The 22,459-nt window shown below is 33.8% G+C and overlaps 1 protein-coding gene across 10 annotated transcripts in view; it reads left to right on the top strand.

Annotated features, from left to right (window-relative positions):
- The window catches only part of THOC2 (THO complex subunit 2), a 111,008-nt gene that overhangs the window by 4,885 nt on the left and 83,664 nt on the right, over positions 1-22,459 (top strand). For all 10 annotated transcript variants that reach the window (XR_002824591.1, XR_002824590.1, XM_004379589.1 and 7 more), the window contains exons 2-7: positions 7,686-7,744; positions 11,113-11,204; positions 13,461-13,512; positions 18,571-18,641; positions 19,509-19,630; positions 20,180-20,313. Coding sequence is in view for 8 of the 10 variants with exons in the window: in XM_004379589.1 (XP_004379646.1) it covers positions 7,686-7,744; positions 11,113-11,204; positions 13,461-13,512; positions 18,571-18,641; positions 19,509-19,630; positions 20,180-20,313 (530 nt within the window). In the remaining 2 variants the exon portion in view is untranslated. The remainder of the gene's footprint in view (positions 1-7,685; positions 7,745-11,112; positions 11,205-13,460; positions 13,513-18,570; positions 18,642-19,508; positions 19,631-20,179; positions 20,314-22,459) is intronic.

Raw genomic sequence — 22,459 nt, 5'->3', positions numbered from 1 at the left:
GTTTTGAAATATATACTTACATTTGTTGAGTATCATCAATTTGTCTGGTTGAAGAACTTATTTCTTTTTCTTTTAAGAAATCTACGTATTCCAGTTAGAAATTTTTGTTAGGTCTTTCCTTATTAATCATTGGTAGTTATAATAAAGATTTAAAATTTAACTGCTAAATGTTCTCATTGCCATGCCTTTTCTTCTTCTGCTACTAAATGATTTTAAACATTCTAGAACTTATCATACACTTGGATGCTCAATAAATGTCTGACCTGAAGTTTTTGGAGGGAAATTGGAGGGAAAGGTTTACAGCAAATAATTATTCAAAGAAATTTTAATCTTGGTGGCTGAAGATTTTTTTCCCCCAAAAGGTGCTCTAAATTCTGCCTAAGTTTTATCAGAAACTTTTTGTTGATGTCTTAGTCTTCAAATATCTGGCATTTAATTTCTCATTTCGACCTGTATTCACAAGTTAAGTGTAAATCTTGGTCTGTTTTCCTGTTAAGAGAAAGGCATTCTTCAGAAAATGTTAAAGCAATATCAGGAGATTATCTAGGTTACTTTTTTCTTTCTTTGTTAAAAAATTAAAATATTGTATAATGCTTAAACGTTAAGGTAGAGTGGGTGCTATTAATGCATTTGTGCTTTTTCCTACTGTAAGTATAGGAACTTCTCGTCTTTTCAACATTTCCTGTTCCCTTTCCTCATAAATGCGTGTTTTCACAAGATAAAACTACTTTGTCCTGATACTCATTTTTGTGGTTTGTATCTGTGTTCTAACACTGAAAATAGAGATAGCACTTCGCTTAACCAAATTTAGCCTTTTTTAATGTTTTGTTTTTAACAATTAACTGAAGCACAAATGGACATCAGCCTTCTGTATGTTAAGCCAACTTTGAAATGTTGAGCATAATCAGGTAGTTCAGGCTTATGCTGTGTTTCCTTTTTACTGGAAAATGGGAGCAAGTAAGGTGAAATGCTAACTACTCATGTTAACAAGTATTCACAAAATACTTCTGAAGTCCTTGGGAGAACTTAAGACATTTTATTTGGTTTACGTTTCACAGATCTTTGACAGAAAGTAGATTCTGTCCTTGTTCTCAGGTGCCTAAGACATCATCTGCACGATAACACTAAAGTGTTTAAAAAGTAGAAAGAATGCTAAATGTAATTATTTGGAGGTCATTAAGGAACTAAAATAATCATTTGAATTTGAACTAAGGTGAAGATTTGGTTATTTTTCAAGTCATGTTAAAGTGGGCAACCGTTGGAGGTAGTTTTGTTTTTTCTCTATAATTTAGATTAGTTATACTAAAACTGTTTAATTAGTAAGAAACAGAATTGTTTCTTTAAGGATACTTGATCTTCTGTTAGTGGATTAGGGAGAAGAGCACAGATAAATCCACTGATTGGGGGAAAATTCTTAGTGATTGGTTTTAGTTTTCTCCACCTAAGGAAGACCTGTTTTATACTAGGGTAATATAAGTATCTGTTATGCAAGTAAATTGCCTTATTGTAATAACCCATCAGTAATTCCTTACACAATTTCAACAAATCTTTGAAATGCTAATTAATAGTTCATAATGACATTGTCATCTGCATACTAATGAGTATGTTTGTGGCCTTGTGACTGACAAGATAGAATGATCTTTCAATTATTTCTTAAAATTATGTAATGATGAATGTACCATTAGATTAGTTAGGGGTTTGGAATACTGACACCACCCCTACTACCCCATTTGGAAGGCTTATCTTGAAAGACATATGCATTAAGCTTATTAAAACAAATAGAAAAATGAAGTTACTGAAAATGGAGAGGAAGTAAACACATTCATCATAAGAAGGAATATTTTCCCTTGCATATTGTAGCCTGGGTACAAAGGGAAAGATGACTTACTTGATTCTGTTAAATTCTCCCGTCAAAGACAATGTTTCCTGCTACTACGTTCTAAAGGGAAATGAACCTATGGGGGCAGTGAGAACCACAAGGGGGGGGAAACTCTTACAATTTTATAGCAAATATTGATGCAAAGTTGATACAGATATTTACTGTCAACAAAAAGGAGCTAGATAGCAGACATTTTTAGGTTATTTTCTCTGATGCTAGTCTGAAGCAAATGGTATTTCTGTGTTGCCTATTGGAAGGAAAATAGATTTTGGTTTATATTCCAGATAAGCCTGGGGGTAGGTTTAACATGTTTTGAGAAATTAGAAGCTTAACCAGTGCTCTCAACCCATTGGAAGCCCTGTAGTAGTTCTCCAGGGAAGTAAGTGAAAGCACTTGGGATCAAACTCATATCAGTTTATTTTACCATTTGTAAGTTGCTCTCTGAAGAACTTTTCTTTTAAACGAGGTGGCTAAAAACTAGTAATTAAAAAATGAGATTTTAAACTATTCCGATTTAATGTTGTATTAACTCTTCATTGGCAAGGCCTTTTTATTCTTTGGTTTTGAAAATAATTTTGTGAGACCTACAAGTGACTTGTTGACCAGAAAAGTATACTTTATTGACTTTTAACAACCTTATCCTGCTCATCCTGATGATGGAGCATTGAAATAATCAAGATACAGGTGAGCTGCAAGGGCATGGATAATCTGCAAAGTAAATACAGTAATCTTCTGTGGATGATTGTAATGTGGTATCATATTCAATCTTAGATGTGATATATAAGCAAATTCTGTGTCTTAAAATTATTTGTTTCTTTGTAGAAAAAAGACTGTTAGACATAAAAGAGTTAAGAAACTCATATGCATTCGTTGGCCATCAACACTTCATTTTCTTTAAAGCCTTGTGCAACTTGTAAGAATAATATTTTTTTTAATTGTGAAATTTAACAAAAATACAAGTGCATAAAACAAATGTAGAGCTTAAAGAATGATTGTAAAATGCACACTCATGTAACTCACGCCCAGGTCAACAAGATAGACCAGTATTACAGAAACCCCCCACATGTCATGTCCTTTGCTGATCGACAACACCCCCCCCAACCATTATCCTGACCGATACCCTTGGTAACCATTTCTTCCTTGCTTTTCTTTACAGTTTTACTTCCCAATTAGTTTTAAGTTTCTTCTTGAACTTTATATAAATGGAATCATAGAGTATGTATCCTTTTGTATCTGGCTGCTTTTGCTCAACATCATGCTCAACATCTGTCCGTGTTATACATATTTGTAGTTCTTTCATTTTGTTTTCATAGAGGCCAAATATGCCATTGTGTAACTATACCCTAATTTGCTTATCTCTTACGTTGTTCATTAACATTTTGGTTATTTCTTGTTTTCGGCTATTGCCAACAGTGCCAATAGAAACATACTCGTACAAGTGTTTTGTGTACACAAGCATGTGTTTTTTTGGAGTATATACTTAGGAGTAGAATCACTGGGTTATAGGTTATATTTAACTTCAGCTCTACTAGATACTGCCTAACTATTTCAGTATGTACTCCCACCAGAAGTGTATGGAGAGTTCCCTTGTTCCACATCCTGGCTAATTTTTGACATTGACAGATTTAAGTTTTTTTTGTCAGTTTGATAGGTATGTAATGATATTTTATTGTGACTTACATTTTCATGAGCATCTTTTTATATGTTATTGGCCGTGTGGATTTCTGATTTCTTTTTCTGAAGGGCTTCTTTATATCTTTTGCTCATTTTTCTGTTGGATTGTTTGCATTTATTTCATTGATTTGTAGTTTTTATGTAGTCTGTCAGACCATTGTGATTCATAGGGTTTTCATTGGCTCATTTTCAAAAGTAGATCACCAGGCCTTTCTTCCTAGTCCATCTTTAGTCTGGAAGTTCTGCTGAAACCTGTCCAGCATCATAGCAACATGCAGTCCACCACTGACATATGGGTGGTAGCCGTACATGAGGTGTATTGACCAGAAATTGAACTTGGGTCTTCCTCATGGAAAGTGAGAATTTTAACACTGAACCACCGATCATGGGAATGGTGCAGGGCTGGGCAGCATTTCCTTCTGTTCTGCATGGGGTTGCCGTGAGTTGGGTGCTGACTCCATGGTGGCTAGCAACAATGTAGTCTGTATTTGAGTCCTTTGTTATACTGTATGTGTTGCAAATATCTTTTGTTGTTACTTGGTTTGCCTCTCCCCTCTTGTAATAGTGACTTTTGATGAACAGAGATTATACATTTTAATATAGTCAGATTTATCAATATTTTGCTTTGTAGTTAGTACTTTTGTGTTTGACCAGTCTTTCCCAATTTTCAGGTAATGAAGGTATTCTCTTATAATCTTCTGGAAACTTTATTATTTTGCTTTTTATTTTTTTATCTTATCTACCTGGTATTGATTTTTGTGTGTACTGTGAGTTAGGGGTTTGCAGTATTATGTTGTGGTTGAAGTATATGAAGAAGATTTAGCCTCACACAGATAAGTAGTTAGCATAGGGAGAAGAATTACAGCTTTTCAAATAATTGTGGATATTCTTCTTTGATATTACACCAAAATTCGACAAGTGGTTGTTTCTTTGTGGATTGTGGTAGTGTGGGATCTGAAGCTGTATCAGTGAACTTTTTATACTTAGTTAAATTAAAATCATTTGTCTCTTTTGCATTTGGACTGGGTCTTTTACCTACGCATCATTTCGCAACATCATCCATTGGTCAGATGGAAAGTATTGGTTCACTGACTTATGCAGCTCTTCCAAATATTGACACACTTCATTGTATAATATCAAAAATGACATTTAAAAATATCATCACTGAACTAATCAGAAAAGTCTTTTTGAATTAGGAAACAAGCTCATGGTGGCAGATATATGTTTTCCAAAATTTTAATTTTTGCCTGAAAGCTTAAATTTTATCATTGGCAACACATACTCTCATTTGGCTCCCATGAAATGACAGGCTCACTTGGTTCAGTTTTGAGAAAATATCTGTCAGAGATCCAGGTCTGAATAACCCATAGTTTGTCAATTGTTCAAGTAAAAATGGTGTTCCATGAAAAAGTGGTTAGTTCAGCTCATCATTTCAGTAGTTGCACAAATGCTTTTCTTGGAGATGACCATAGTATTTTTGTGTGTGGTAGAAATGCTTTATGCATACTTTCTATTTTGTCACATAGAATGTTAAAAAGACATATTCTTTTAAAAATATTCTGAAGGCTCGAGATTTAATAAAATTAATAATTTTTACCGCTTCATCAAGGACATTCTTAACTGAGACTGATTTTTGTTCACTGAGAATGCATGGTCATGAAGATACAATTTGGTGACATCTTAAGTGAGACTGGCTTTTATTTTGAGTTCAGGGTCATGAAGAGTAGGATGAGACAGTTTGGTTCTTCGTGCTGAGGTGCCAGCACTTTTACCTTCCATTGCTTTTGCACTATTAGTGCAAATGTCATTACAGTGAAAAAGGGAAATGAAGTTTTAGAATTACTATGTATAATTACAGTTTTGACTTTGCAGATCCCCTGAAAGAATCTCAGGGATCAAGGTTTGTGAATCACGCACTTTAGAACTGCTACTTTATTGAATTAAAAGAGGTTCCCTAAGCATTTTTTTCTTTAAATTTTATTTATTTTGTTGTTGCTGAGAATATACACAGCAAAACATACACCAATTCAACATTTTCTACATGTACAATTTAGTGACATTGATTACACTCTTTGAGTTGTGCAACCGTTCTCACCCTCCTTGTCTGAGGTGTTTCTCCCTCATTAACATAAACCCACTGCCTCCTAAGGTTCCTGTCAGTCTTTCTAGTTGCTGTTTTCAGTTTGGTCCCATATAGATCTTAAAAGAACCTAATGCTCAAGGCAGACCTTTTTTACTAGTTAAGCTAAACTGTTGTTCAATTTTAAGAAGATTCAAGGGATATATTTGATTCGAGATTCAAAGATTATCTCACGGCAATAGTTTCAGGGGTTTATCCATCCTCCATGGCTCCAGAGAGTCTAGAGTACATGAGAATTTGAAGTTCTGTTCTGCATTTTCCCCCTTTTGATCAGGGTTTTCTGTGGAGTCTTTGATCAAAATGTTCAGTAATGGTAGCCAGGCACCATCCAGTTCTTTTGGTCTCATTCATGACAAAGGGGGCAGTTGGCCACACATTCCATATCCTTCTCCTGTTCCTGACTCTACTTTGTTGTTCCAGGAGAATAGAGACCAATTCTTAAGCATTTATTTTAGCATTTGTCTGTTGGTGGTGTACTCTCAATTATTGTCTGAAATTCATTATTTTGACTTTTCTCAGAACTATTTTCTTTGGGTATAAAATTTTAGATTGACATATTTGATTTCAGCACCCTGAATGTATCTTTCAGCTGTCTCTGGAAGCCAGTTGTTCTTGTTGAGAAATTATGTGACTTTTATGAAGATAATCTTATCTTTTTTTGAAAGGTATTCTGTTTTCTGTAGCTTAACTATGATGTTTCCAGATATGGATTTTACTTCAGTTCTGGAAAACTAGATTCTCTGCTGTTATCTCTTCAAATACGGCTTTTGCCCTATTCGCTCTCTTCTTTCTGCAATTCCAATTAATTGTGTATCTTCTCACTGTTTCCTGTATATCTTCTTTGCTCACTATATCCTGTATATCTTCTTTGCCGTATTTAAATTAATCTAATGAAGAAATAGTCAAAATATAAAAGTATATTTTCTGTGTTCAATTTTTTAAGTTTATTTTGTGGAAAAACTCAAACACATTAAAAAGTAGACAGAATAGTAGAATAGCTTCCCATTGAAATCATCTGCTAGCTTCAACAATTATCAGCTCCTAGGTAATCTTGTTTCATTTATAATCCCACCCGTTTTTCCATTCTTTTGTATTATTTTGAAGCAAATCCCAGACACTATCATCTGTGAATATTTGAGTCTATCTTTCAAAGAGAAAGACGCTTTATAAAATATTCCAATTGTCTTATAAATGTTAATTTTTTAAGTAGTTGTTTAAAACAGGATCCAAATAAGGATCCATACATGGTGATTGATATGTCTCTTAAGCCTCTCTTAACCTCAGGATCCTCCACTATCTTTTTTTTTTTTCCCTTGCAATTTATTTGTTGATGAAACTGGATAATCTGTCCTGTAGAGTTTGCCACAGTCTGAATTTTGCTGAGTGCATCCCCATGGCATCATTTAATATGCATATCTGTCTTCCATACTTTCTGTAAATTGATAGTTGGATCTAGATCACTTGATCAGATTTAGGTTCATGCTTTTTTTTTTTTTTTTTTTAAGACAACTTCATTGGTGGGTAGTATATTCTTTCATCAGGATCAAGAGACACATAATGTCTGATTGTCTTTTTTGTGATGCAAACAGCCACTGATGATCAATGTTTAATTGATCCTTTAATTCATTAGAGATCTTAAAATGATGACATTCTAATTCTATCATTCTTTATCAGCTGAAATACTTCAGTACATAAAAATTTCTTATCTACTATTTGGTTACCCAGTGGTATAGTTCGTATACGAAGGGCAGAATAAATGCTTGATTTTTTTTCTTTTATTTACCAGTTTTCAAAGTAATAAATTGGTTTGCTAGCATCCTCCAGTATTGACCAACTGGGGTTTTTAGGTTTGTTTTAGTGTCATTATAAATGAATGGATTTAAATATATCTGATGCATTTCCAAATATTCTTTAGTTGATATAATTTGCTCTGTAAGAATCATTTAGTGTTAGGATCAGGAGTTAATACAGATTATTTCTGTTTTATTCTAGTTTGCATTTATGCCGAATCCTCAGTGAAAATAAAAGCCATGATAGTTCAACTTATAGAGGTAAGACTTTTAAAAGTATAATAGCTATCATTTTTTAGCTTGATGAGAGTTAATAAATATCCTGCTTCCCATTCATTGTTATGATTGAAAACAAAAGATATAAGATAGTTCACATTATATAAAGCTTTTACATATATATATATATTACTGTCAGGGTTAAAACTATGGTTATAGTAAACTATACATCTCTATATAGATATTATTTGACCTGCATTGTAGTTATATGATATCACTTGACTTTAATTGGGACTTGGTATATTAGCTGAATTTCAGCAGTTGCTGCTTATATTAAAAATTACACAGGCTAGCTATCAATCATAAACAGAAAAGAAAAACTAGCGCAGAAAGAAAACTGTCCTGATCTTGTTTGCACTGCAAAATTTCCAGAAACTGAGGTTCAGTGTTTTTCCTAAAGCTAGTTACATTTAGGTGGTATCTGGGGATCTTATTAAAGCAGTTGCCATGGAAAACATTAAAAGCAAAGCAGTTGTTTACTGCACATCACAAATACGATTTATTAAGTAAAATGTTATATAATTAAACAGGATGTAAACTTCCTTAGTTTTAACGGATTTTACCATTTACCATTTATTGATTTAAAATTGAGTATATGGATTTGGAAAAAGAGAAGGTTAAAAAATAAGAGCAATTATATTTAGTTAGTTTAAAATGTTTTCATATGTAGTTTTTATTGGGTGTAGATCTCATATTTTCAATCTGGAAAGTTGATTTTTTTTTATAACCAATATTCTATTTTAAACCAAACATTATTAAATAACATTTATAATTATTTAAATTATACCTTTATGAATAGAAGATTAAGAACGGAATGTTTTTCTGTAGATAAATTTCCTTTTGTTTTATCAAAAATTGAATACACGTTATCTATGAGAGGTTGTGCTTTTTAAAGAACATTTGGATATTTGAGTGGAAAGCATTTTTTAACAAATGAAAGAGCAGTCTTTTCTACCATTTGAGTAAGACCTGTTTTAAGACTTAACATCCCCAGCCACCTGCCCCCTAAGATAATTCCTTACAAATCGTGCTTATAAAATTGTATGATCATTCATAAAGATTTCTGAGGTTGCTGTAATGCCTTATTGTTTGAATAAGTCAGCTGACTGTCAGAAGTGTAAGAAAGTACAAAAGACTCCTTTCTAAAAACACTTGGATACTTAAGTTTTTTTTTCTTCCCCATGTTTGAAACAAGTTTTTAACTATGTAGCTAACTTCGATATTGTTAGCTATTGAAACTTTAAGCGGCTCAAATGAGAAAAAGAATTTTCAGGAAGACTAAATAGCAAAACGCAAGGTGACTATTCTTTCAGTTTTAATGGGATTGTGTGGTTCTTTAATTTTAATTGGGTTATTGTTAATTTACCTGGTTCTGATTAATGTATGAAACCAAAAATAGTTCTGAGTATGGTGTCATTGGCTTGTCCCTACCTGCTTCCTCAACACATACACCCTTTGCCTCATCCCTGCCAACAATCAAGCTTTGATCTGAGGGCCCCAGTTTGTAGTCCATGCAGGAAACTGTCATTTTTTCCGTATCTCCTTTGTTTTATCTGGAGGGGATTGAGTTTGGGTAATGTTTCTTCTTGCCCTTTCCCTTTCTGCCTCTCCCTTAAGCTAATTTCATTTCAGACAGGCAGTTTCCCTGTTTCTGTGGATTGAGTGCAACAGGAGTTCTTAACCCTGGACTTTTCAATGAACACTTAGAGAACTTTACTTGTGAATTAGGGACCTTTTTTTTTTTTTTTTTGCTACCTTGTGGATTACAATGTGACTGTTTCGTATGTCACTTTAGTGTCAGCAAAATGAGCCTGGCCATTTGTTCTCTATTTTAATCTCCTCCTGTGATTAAGATTAGAATTCCCTTAGCCCCAGTGAGCACTAGAGAATTCTTATGGGAATTTAGGTTATGCTGATCAAATGTTTTGTACTTCTAAAAGTGATTACTTTTTCAAAAAACGTAGTTATCTGGATAATTTTAAGTAAGTATTATTTTTTATAAATTATTTTATTAATGAAAATGGAAAATGTGAAATTGATCTTGTATTTTTACCATACCAACAAATAGACCTTTTCCCTTTGCATTTTAGTTTTTATCTGTAAAAACCAAAAAACCAAACCCGTTGCCGTTGAGTTGACTCCGTTTCCAAGGAGTGGCTGGTAGATTTGAACTGCCGACCTTTTGATTAGCAGCTGAACGCTTAATCACTGTGCCACCAGGGCACCAGTTTTTATGTATATTGTTTATTTATAAGCATAATGAAGGCATAGTTGTGAGAAAGGCAGACTATATTTAATAATGAATTGTTCATGAGGGATTGGGATAATCTGGCTGTATTTCTTTTAGCAAGTGATTTAATGGACAAATTAATTTCATTGCAAAATACTATTTTCATTAGTTAAAGGGGGATTGATATAAATTTTGATTTCTATTATGTTCCTTTTTTGTGACTAGTAGCCAAATCAGGGGAGATCTTAAAATACTTGATTTTTTACTCGCTGTTTTCTTCTTAAAGATTTTTGATTCCCCTCTAAAGGTGATTATAAATAGACTTTTACAGTAGAGATTTTAGAGCTACTTGTTTCCCACTTTTAATGAGAGGAAGGAGGTAAAGGTTTTAGTTTTGTGGACTAAAGAAAAAGATGGCTGGAAGGAGGTGTTCACCTGATCATTAACCCCTCTCCCCCAAAAAAAGTTCCTCTCCAGGAAAAGGTATATGGTAATTAATAGTGCATGGGGCTACTTGTGGTTAACAGTTCTCAGAGAACTGCCATTTGATGTATATGTGTATGTATGTGCCGATAGAAAAAGATAAAAAGAAATTTAGATTGGGTAAATTTTTGACAGTAGGATATGGAGAAAACTCGGTGTTATATTTACTTCTGTCATTGTAGCCCTGAGATTGAATTAACTATAATCTGAATAAATTTAGAAAAAAATTGTGAAATCTGCTGGTGATGGAAATGGTTAGTTTATATCCACTTGCTGGAGTTCTGTGTAGTCATTAAAAATAATTATAGAGATTTAGGTTGCATGAAAGAAATGCTTTTAAAAGTGTTTGGTGGGGGGAATCAGAATACCAAATGATGTGCACTCTGAATGCAAATATGTAAAAGACTGAAAGGAATGCTCAAGCAATAGTTATGTTAATAGTAGTGGAATCATTTGACTTTTTTTCATCTTTTAGTGTTGTGTTTTTGTGAATATAAAAGAGAAAAATATGCCAGAGGAAAGCATTAGAAGTATATTTTTTATTATAATTATTGATGTTTATAACAATTCTGAGAAGTGGGAAATACATAGATTTTCTCCCAAAGAGTCGACCTTTCACTATTTCTTCTTTGTTCAACAGATTTCCAGCAAGCTCTCTATGAGTTATCATACCATGTCATTAAGGGAAATCTAAAGCATGAACAGGCATCTAATGTTCTTAATGACATTAGTGTAAGTATATATATTTATAAATTTAATAATTGTTACATATCTCTTTTTGCCTTGAAGTGCATAATTTGCATTTCTTTTATTAGAAATTATAGTAGTGAATGTTATAAGGTAATATTGGTAAGCCATTTTGACTAGACAGAAATAAAGATATTTTTGTCTTTTTGTCTGATTGTGAGTAAAGCAGAAAATGTTAGGTAAGCTGGGAGAGGGGGAAAGCCTGCATTATAATGAAATCAGGGTAGCCTTAATGTAAAAATGCTACCGTGAAAAATAAGTTGGCTAGAATGTTTTTCTCCCAATATAGTATATCTAAGTATTCACTTTTGTTTGTGCTTATGTTTGGAAATTAAATATATTTATTAAATTGAGGATTAAATTATTTTAAATTAAGGTTTCACAGCTCTCACATTCACTTGCTGCCAGTTTTCTTCTGTTTGCTGTTTGTTCTAGAAATAACTAGATTTTTAAAAAATATTTAAGTGATTATTCTGTTTTCAGTTATTAGAGAATTTAAGTTAGATTCAGACCAGATACATTCTGTGGTTGTTTGATATTTGAATTAGAAGATGGGCTCCCAAATTTAAGGGTGTTTATTGTAAGGAGTCCTGGTGGTGCGTTGGTTAAAGTATCAACTGCTAACTGAAAGGTCAGGAGTTCAAAACTGCCAGTGGCTCCGTGGGAGAAAGATGTGGCAGTCTGCTTCCTTAGAGATTTACAGCCTTGGAAACCCTGTGGGGTTGATATGAGTCGGAATCGACTTGATGGCATTGGGTTTGGTTTTGGTTTATTGTAAATCAGTAGTTAAATTTGGAGTTTTACGGTGCTTTTTTTTTTTTTTTTTAACACATTCAAATCTGTTAATAGGCTAGTTTTTGAACTTGTATAAAAAATTATCTGCCTACTTGAGAACAGCTATTTTAATAAGTATGACTGAGGTGGGACCTGGAGCTTGAAACTAAAATCTGATTGACAATTAAGGTTTTTTCATTCTGTAAATTGGGTGTCAGTATAGGTTTTAGTGTGTTTATAGAATCTGATTCTAATTCTTTTCCCATTTACTGAAAGTGCATAGTCTGGATGAACTTTATGTGTGTCTGTTCAGTTCTTAGTTAGCTTCCCTTTTTATTTGAGTCCTTGGTGCTGTGTGTAGTTCTGCAACTGATTGCCTTTGTCATGGCTTTCTCATAGTACTATATTACTGTTCCATGTCTTAGCTACAGAAGCACATCTTGTGTGTCTCCTTGCAGCTGCTGGTTTTTCTCGAGAATTATGCTTCTTTCTTTTAGTCCCTGACAGTAGGCTGATTTTAGTGTTGCTAACCAAAAAATTAAACCCCCTGCCGTCGAGTCAATTCCGACTCATTGGTGATCCTATAGGACAGAGTAGAACTGCCCCATAGGGTTTCCAAGGCTGTAATCTTTATGAAAGCAGACTGCCACATCTTTCTCCCACAGAGCAGCTAGTGGTTTCGAACCGCTGACCTTTTGGTTAGCAGCCGAACACTTAACCACTGAGCCACCAGGGCTCCTTTAGGGTTGCTGTACAGTGCCAGAAAACTACTAATCACAATAATTGAACTATGATCCTTACTAGTGGAAAATGGCTTTACAATTGGGAATAGGGGTGGGGGAAGTCAGGAGAAGAATCTAGAATAAATGCTGAAGTTTTCATCTAGAAATTAAGGGAGAATATTGGGACAGCTTCTCCAAATTCTCCAAAGACTGTAAGCATTAATGAATAAAGAAAATAGAGATATCTTTTATGGGACAACAGCTTATAATTTATTTTGTACTTTTTAGATTTCTGTTTATCTTATACCACTTTTTTTTTTTGCATGGATCAGTGTTGATTCATACGTGAGCACAGTTTTTAAAGTTTTGGATGAAAAAATGCACCATTTTTTAACAGTCTTGCTTTAGGGTAGGTGTGAGGTACTCTAAATTCAGGTGGTTTCTAACATAAAACCTCATTGAGAAAATGGTATTTATTTGTGTTCTTTAATGTTTCCTGAGGTGCTTATTTAGGTTTCTGTTTTTTATCAGATTTTTTTATGGTAGACATTTAAACATTTTTTCAACATTTATCTCTCTTTGTTTTCTCTGTGTTATGAGGCTTAACTTGAAGAATTTTAACGTTTGTCAACATAGTGGTGTTGGGTTTTTGTTTATTTTTAAGTTTTACTGAAGAGTGATATTTTGAAACCATAGTACTTGCTGGTGTTCTATTTACCGTGAATGATTATATTTTTAAAATTAGGAATTTCGTGAGGATATGCCCTCCATTCTTGCTGATGTATTCTGCATATTAGGTAGGTATTAGCCTTATTTAACCTGTAAAATAAGTGCTGTTTGATAAATTAATGCGTTATGTTAAATAAAATGCTTTTTTTTAAACTAAGAATTTTACAAATGTACAAATGATTCTGCAAATTTAGAAGTATATACATATATATATATTTACAGAGAGTAGTATTGTAAACCTAATGGCAGTATAAGCACTTTATTAACTCGCTTTAGAGTATAATTCAGGTGGTTTGGGTCTTTAACAATGTATATTTATATAAAGTTGAGCTACATTAGATCATTTCAAGTAAAGAAGCCAGATTTTTTTGACATTCGGTTAGTCTGAGTTATCGAGATCGTAGTAACCAAATAATCTTATTCAGTTTATGTTATCAATGAATAGTGTCAGAATCTCAAATTTAGGACACTCAAGAGATATTGCTTTTGTACTGTTCTGATTCTTCTTAATTTTAGAAGGAGCAGGAAGAACCAAAGTAATCAAAAATACTTTTGTTTTGAGGATGAGGAACTAGCTTTGGAAATAGCAACTTCTCTGTCCAGAAAAATATTAATTTATGCAAGATAATAAAAGAATATTTCTTTGACTTAGAACAAAAGGTAGTGTTCCTCCATGGGAAGAATGGATTTAAAAAAATATGTGTTATAAATTTATTTAATTTTAGATCTGGATTAAAATAACTTTGAGCACAGTTTTTCCCATCAGTCTTGTGCTTTCTATAACTTTGAGCCTAATAGAAAACATTGTGAGACATTATAATATTTACTTTAAAGTAAGACATCCTCTGAGGGTTTGTCAGGCTCAAATGAATTATTAGCTCATTAATTCTAACTCCTAGAATTGGATAGATTACTTAAATGTCTTACCGAGAGTCTGGAATTTGATCTCAATAAATAAAAATGCTGGGTGCTTGATCCTTCAGGACATTTAAGATCTCATAACAGTAGTAATGTTGGGAAGAGGTCAAATCGTATGTGGGCTGTGAGTGATAAATGAAAAGAGCAGATAGTTGGTGGGGTGAACATATGTCCCAGTTTGTCTTGTTTCCCTTGGCATAATTATTAAAAGTGCTCTTTTCACTGTAAAAACTGTAAAGTATGTGATCAGCTATCTATTGATTTATGCCGTCAACAACAACAAAACACCTTTTAAGCTTAATTTTTGAAGCAAGCACTAAGATGATATTACATTATGTTACAAATAAATACAAGACAAAATAAAGTTCAATTAAAAAAATTGTTTGCTTTTACCATAAATTTGTAAGACTGAAAGACTGATTTGTAGGTAACATTTTGTAGAAGCTATTGTTCCTTGAGTGTCAGAAGTATATTTTATGGCTTTCTTTGAGTAATCATCAATTATCAGCTTACTAGTTCTGGTAATTTCTTTTCTTTATTATTTTATTAGGGTATATTTTTCCCTTCATAGTTACTTAGTAATATCATTGGATTAAGGTGAATTATTGTCAAACGTCATTGCTTTTTACTAGTAACATGAATTCATGAAGATGATGCTTGGTTGCTCTTGGAAAATTTCTTTTAGCCTGTCCAATCCATTTTTACAAGCAAGATTAGGACGGCAAACTTGGAAAGAGAATTTCCCTCACCTGCCCCCTCACTCACCTACCCCTACCCTTGGCAGAAAAAAAAATGATCCAAGGGTGACCTCAGACCAAAGCAGGGGAATAGGAGTAAGAATGCGAGCTGTCTATAATAGTGATGATGATAATGATAATGATAATGTAGGTGCCGTTTTGGAGTACCTTCTATGTTCTAGGCATTGTGTTAAGCATTTAATTTCATTTTTTAAGAAATTTATTTTGTTGTTGAGAATATACATAGCAAAACATAAACCAATTCAGTAGTTTCTGCATGTATCATTTAGTGACATTGATTACATTCTTTGAGTTGTGCAACCATTCTCAACCTCCTTTTCTGAGTTGTTCCTCCCCCATTAACATAAACTTAACTGTCCCCTAAGGTTCTTATCTAATCTTTCAAGTTGCTGTTGTCAGTTTGATTCTATATAGATAGTTCTTTAAAAGAGCACAATGCTAAGGGCAGACATTATTTACTAGTTAAGCTAAACTATTGTTTGGTTTTAAGAAGACTGCAGGGGATATTTTTGGTTTAAGGTCTAAAGATTATCTCAGGGCAATAGTTTCAGCGGTTACTCCAACCTTCATGGCTCCAAGAAGTTTCGAGTCCATGAGAATTTGAAATTCTGTTCTGCATTTTCTTCCTTTTGATCAGGATTCTTCTATGGAATCTTTGATCAAAATGTTCAGCAATGGTAGCCAGGTACCATCTAGTTCTTCTGGTCTCATGGCAAAGGAGGCAGTTGTTCATGGAGGCAGTTAGCCACACATTCCATATCCTCCTTCTATTCCTGACTCTCCTTCTTCCTCTGTTGCTCCAGGCGAATAGAGACCAATTGTTGTGCCTTGAATGGCCGCTTGTAAGCTTTTAAGACTCCAGGCACTACACAGTGAACTAGGAGTTAGAACAGAAGCACTAAATGTATTATTAGGCCAATTAACTGGGATTTTCAATGTAACCATGACCCCAGACCACTAAACCAAGAAACCAAATCCCACGAAGTTTTTGGTTGTACATAAGCAGCTTTTAATTTCATTTTAATCCTCACAGCAATTTATAGAAGGTAGATCGGAAAAATGAAGCTCAGAGAAGTAGTGATTTTTCAAGACCATGTTGCCTACACGTCAGGATTTGAACCTCGGTTTCCTTGGCTCCAGAGCCCTTGATCTTTTTGTTACATCATGTTGTCTTTCTTTCTAATATTTTATGTTAAAGGGAAATAATTTCCAGGTTAAGATAACAACTTCCTTTAAATAGCCTAATCATGTACCTGGGAGACCTGAGAGCTATATTAACCTGAAAGAGAAATCTGATGTAACTTGATGGGCTGATGGGACCTCTGAGCTGGATTAGGTAGTTGGTGATTACTGGGGGCTAGAGTTGGAAATGGCTAAGGGCTTTTTGGTAAATTCATAGGGGAAAGTAAAAAGAACTTACTAGGAGCTGATTCAGGGTAGAGAAGTCAGGGATAGTGAATGAGTCTGTTAGAATGGTTTTATGAGTTAGAACAAAAAGAATAAAAGAAGCAGGAAAAGCACAGTTGGGTTAATAAAATCTTCTGTTCATTGGTGAGGTAACTCAGCTAAAAAATTTACTGAGGTCCTATTAAGCATTTCCTATTATGGCCAGAACCCAGTGATGGGTATTTTAATCAGGTCACATGGCTAAAATGAGAGCAGACTTGACTTGAAGCAGAAGAGGATGAGCCTGGTACCCAGGTGCCCTGATCTTAGGGACCTGAGAGGTAGATCGTAGGGTTTAGGGCCCTGGAGGATAGATAGATGTTGGTTAAAGAAATGAGCACAGTTTAGCCCTGACCCATTGAGATAAGTATCCTTGAAGTTCTAGGCTGAGGAGGGACCAGAAGACTAGATAGCAAAGTGACAACAGGAATCCCTGGAAGGGATTGATTGGATACAGATAAAAAGCCTCAATGAGAAATTGAGATTGTACTGCAGTTTACATTGCATACAGTTACATCCTAAATTTCCCTTAGTATGCTCGAGCTGACTGTGTGCTTAGCTACAGTGGCCAGGATGTGGAGAAATGGCTCTGTCCAAGAAGGGAAAGAGAAAGGCCAGGAAAATGTGTACATGTTTGAGGATAAATCCTCTTCTCTTTCACGTCTCAGTGATGGCAGTAGAAAGTAAACTGAAGCAGAGCAGTGGTAGGTAGGGAATCTTTTGTTTGGGAGAGAACCCTTAGAGGACAGTTTTTATTACTTCATTACTTCTTTCTATAAAAACAAAAACAAAACTGTTGCTGTCAAGTTGATTCAGACTCATGGTGACCCTGTGTGTTACAGAGTAGAACTGCTCTATATGGTTTTCTTGGCTGTAATTGTTACAGAAGCAGATTGCCAGGCCTTCTGAGGTGCCACTGAGTGGGTTCGAACCAACAGTTTGTGCCAGCCTGGGACCTCTATGTTATTGTGTGCCATTGAGCTGATTCCAACTCATAGCGACCCTATAGGACAGAGTAGAACTGCCTCATAGGGTTTCCTAGGCTGTAAATCTTTATAGGAGTAGATCGCCAGGTCTTTTCTCCTGCGGAGCTGTTGGTGAGTTTGAACCACTGACCTTTCGTTTAGCAGCCGAGCTCTTAACCATTGCACCACCTGGGCTCCTCCTCTTTCTATAGTGCATTCTAAATTATCAATTGACTTTTTAAATAGGGTAATAGTATGTAATCAATAAAAGCAATTATCTGGAGATCAGCCTTGTAATCCTGCCAATCCTGGTTGAAATTTCTGATGCTTGACATTTAGAACTAGTTGATCCTTTACACCTCAAATCAGAAAATTGACTAACTTTCTGAATAATTTACTGAAACTCAAGGAGGTCTCAGTTTTTTTTAACATTTCAGTAGGAAAAAAATTAAAATCTTGAATAAATTTGTTTACTGAGTAGAATTGTAATTCAAAATAGGATGTTAAAAGTATCTTTTAATACTGTCTTTTCATAGTATTGTGGCCAGGTGGCTTGGTTAGAACATGGTATTTGGAACCAAGGTTGCCAAGGTCAAGGGTTTGATCTTCATGAGTAATAAGATCTTAAGAGTTAGAGGACATCTTTGTTGTTACCCAGCTCAGCTTTTCACCCAAGGAAGGAATCTCTTCAGCATCTCTGACATGTGGTCATTTAAACTTTGCTTGAAATTTCCATTTTTGAGAATAGTCTTTTTTTTAAGCTTTGATGCATCCAGTGCCAAAGCAGGTATCTCCTGTATAATTGACTTACATGGATATGTCACAGGTTACAGGGAGCTAGATTAGAGAGCATGGGTCAGTCTCCATTATCAGGAGAAATTCATTCTAGGCATTCATATGCTGCATAGGAAAGGCAGCTCACGTTTACCATAGTTTTAAATTTTTGCAAATTCAGAATGAGACATTTTAAAATTGTATCTTACAGTGCTAGAGAGAGAGTGTAGGAAAAAAACTTTCATTTTTTTCTTCATCATTATAGATATTGAGACAAATTGTTTAGAAGAAAAAAACAAAAGAGACTATTTTACACAGTTGGTATTAGCATGTTTGGTAAGTATTAAAAAATTTTTTTTCCTTTCTAAGTTTTGTATTGAACAGTTGTAACCACAGTTAATCATGTTAATGGAGGAGAATGTTGACATTCAGTTGACCATTATAAGGTGAGGTTTGGGTTTGGATCACATGTTTTGTGAAATTAGACATACTAATTATTTCCATGAAATAGGCATGTTACCATATTCTTTAAACTATTTTTACGTATAAGACTTGGTGATATTCCTTGTTTAGTGTTTTAATAAGTTCTTAACTAAGAAAAAGGTAAGCAATTATAAAGCAAATAGGAAGATTTGGACAGCTTTTAAACTGAGCATTTTTTTATAATCTCTTAGGCAAGGGGAAAAAGATTGGAGGTAGTTTAAAAATAATAAATTCTAGAACTTGTCATAATTATTGTCTAGTAAACCATTTTATGTTCATAAATTTAGAACCAAGGAGAAATGCCATTTCTCAGACCTGGAAGAATGTCCGTGTCTTTGCTGTACTAGAATTTGACTTACAGTAGAAACTAAGGAAGCGTGAAGTACTGTATTATCTTAAGTGAAAGTTCAGTTAAGACAGACTCAATTTTAATCAGAATTTCATCTGTAGTTCTTGTTATTTATGGGTTGTGTATAGCATGCATATTTTTTTTGATGAGATTTTTTAAAGAGCCATATGCTATATATTTCAGTCTTTGGAGAGTTATCATTTTTGTTAAATTGAAGTTCCAGGCCTTTTTATAAATTGTAAGTTTACTGATATATCTGGAATGTGATTTTTGTGTTCTTATTTGGGAAAATTATTTTAAATTTATTTAAAATTGTGGATGCACAGTTGGAATGCTGAGGAATAAATGGCCTTTAATATTTTTTAATACAGTATTTAGTTTCAGACACAGTTCTAAAGGAACGCCTGGATCCAGAAACATTGGAATCATTGGGGCTTATCAAACAATCACAGCAATTCAATCAAAAGTCAGTTAAAATCAAGACAAAACTCTTGTAAGTACATGTATTTTATGTTGCAGATTTAGTAGCTGAGTATGTTTAGGTTCTCATCTAAAGACAAGTTTAAAGATTTTTTCTTTTGTTGCTATTAGCATGTCTTGTGGTTTTTGCTTTCTAAAAGTAGCCTAAGATTATTGATTCACCAGTAAACTTTACCTTTGTGACATTGATGTTAATTTTATCCATATTAGAAGTTAAAGTAATATTCAATGCTTTCATTATTACCAATAAAATAATTTATAACTAAGGCTATATTCTTGGGTATATTCTTAGTCAATGATGGAAATAGTGTTATGTTAATTGTTTCTTGGTATTAGCAGTCTTCTCTTTTTGTGTTACTAGTTTTCCCATGTAATTATTTTTGGGTTGTCTCTTATGAACCATTGTATCTAAAAGATACGCAAAGAGGTAAACTTATAAAACCTATTCTTATGATTGTTGTAAGTTAGATAAGAAAATTCAATGAGTAGAATACACTACTCTTATACAAGCTTGTTAATTGAAATTAATTTTATCCCCTTAATAATGTTTATCTAATTTCAGTTATAAACAGCAAAAATTCAATTTGTTAAGAGAAGAGAATGAAGGTTATGCCAAGCTGATTGCTGAATTGGGGCAAGATTTATCTGGAAATATTACTAGTGATTTAATCTTAGAAAATATCAAATCTTTAATAGGTAAGATATATCTATCTAGTATGTGTTATTATTAAGATAAGTTTTTTAAACTATTGGAGAATATCCATAAAGACAAAATTAGTGCATTGAATATAGTTTTTTTTCAATTAAGAAATGAGAAAAGTTTCTAGCTTATACTTTTAAGATTTTATCAGCAATAATGGGATGATATTTATCAGAAATATTTTTGTCACTGTTACCTATGTGTTTGTACTAGTTCCTGCTCTCTAGTATGTCTATCTTTAATTTTTTAGTATTTCTCAGTCATTTTATAGAGAGTAGAAGATAAATAAGCAAATTTGAACATTTAATAAAATCTTCATTGAAATCTTGAAATTTGGAGATATATAGTTCTTTTGAACTTGATTTTAAAAATATCTTTAAAAGGGACTTTGATACACATCTTATTTTATCTTTCCAGCCCTATAAGGTAAGTGCAGTAGGTGTTGTAAAAGTATATAATTGATATGACAGTGTTATTCTACCTACCTTTTAAATAGAATTTCTTTAGCATTATTTTTTTCTTTTTATTTGCATTGGGCATTTGGAGGAAATAGTTGACATCTATAAAAAGTAGAAATGACTATAGAAAATTATAATAATCCTAATTTTTCAAGGATGGAAAGGGTTTTGCTATTATTTATTAGGTGTTAGGCTGTCCTAGGGAAGAATTGATAATATCTAAGCGTCTTAGGTTTTGAGACCTATCGTAGAAGTCCTATTCCCTGCCTCACTGGTTATATTTTAGGGGATGCCTATCCTCAGTTTCTCAGTTCTTTCTCTCCATTTTTGGAGTTTATGTATGTCTCCCGAAGAGAGAGGAAGTGACCCAATCCTTATTCCCTTTTTCCAGTGCTCTGTGTAGGGACCCAAATAAAACTATATTTTCTACAGGCATCCTGTTTTTAGCTTAGCGTTTTGGTGGCCAGCAAGTATAGAAGGTAAGGAGTTTTTAGTTTAAATTTACCCTTTGCAGTAAGCTTAATTCTGGTAGCTGATCTACTCTCTTTGCTACTTCTTCCTTTGTCAATTTGAGTGGTGCCCCCCCCGCCCCGGCCCTTGCTTACTTGTATGGCAGTGACTCATTTTTGGATCCTTCTGTTGGGATTCCTTTCCAGGGTAGGCTCTACATTTTTCCTACAGCATTTTGGTCTAGCTTCAGAAGCATGTCAGTACCGCTTTGCTATATACTTGCTTTTCCTTGTGTCCTGCCGTGTACTTAGTTAAGATGGTATTCCCCATATGTTGGTCTAGCCTAGATGTTGTATGGCTAGTTTGCCCTTCTCTTTTAAGAAGAGCCAGCTATTGCTGTAAGAGTAAATACTTTTACATCTCACTCTTATGATACAGGAGCATTTTAGGTGAAGAGGAAACCCTCATTAGTATTATACCAGATGTACTGTTTGTGTGTAGAGTGGGTGGTCACTTAACTGCCTAGTTTCCCCAGGTTTCCACCTGGGTTGTATATATGGAGCACTCTGTGTATCATGCCTACACTGGTCTCCTATGGCTTTTTCCGTAGACTGAGAGGTAGGTGGATACCTTGCTGAGAAACATAGGGAAAACAAAATAAGGATATAAAGTAAACACAAACAAAAGAAAAAAAATTGAGTAATTTACATAGCACAGAATTTTTATTCTAAGAAAACTAAAGTTTAGTTGCAGAATTTTTAGGCTGATACAGTTTACTGGGTGCACAGAAGCTGGTTCTTTTCCTGACTCTGTCTCTGATATACAGAGGGCTTCAGGGATTTGTTCACATCTGGGCTAACATTGAACTTCTGGCAGGAGTCAGCAAACTTTTTTTGTAAAGGGCCAGATAGTAAATATTTTAGGATTTGTAGGCCATATGGTCTCTGTCCAACTACTCAGCTCTGCTGCTTTAGTATGAAAGCAGCCATAGACAGTATATAAATGAATGACTGTGTGTTTCAGTAAAACTTCATTTATGGACACTGAAATTTGAATTTCATATAATTTTCATGTGTCACAAAATATTCTTTTGATATTTTTTCAACCTTTATGTATTTTCTTTTTCATTGTTGATTTTGTGTTTGCTGAGTGTTTATATTTTTCTAGTTTTTTATTTTGACTTGTAGGATTTAGTTTCCTTTGTGGTTACCTTAATATTTACCCCTATTTTTCT

Source organism: Trichechus manatus, unplaced genomic scaffold, assembly GCF_000243295.1.
Source record: "Trichechus manatus latirostris isolate Lorelei unplaced genomic scaffold, TriManLat1.0 scaffold00066, whole genome shotgun sequence".
Classification (NCBI taxonomy): domain Eukaryota; kingdom Metazoa; phylum Chordata; class Mammalia; order Sirenia; family Trichechidae; genus Trichechus; species Trichechus manatus.
This window is presented reverse-complemented; position numbering and strand designations above follow the sequence as displayed.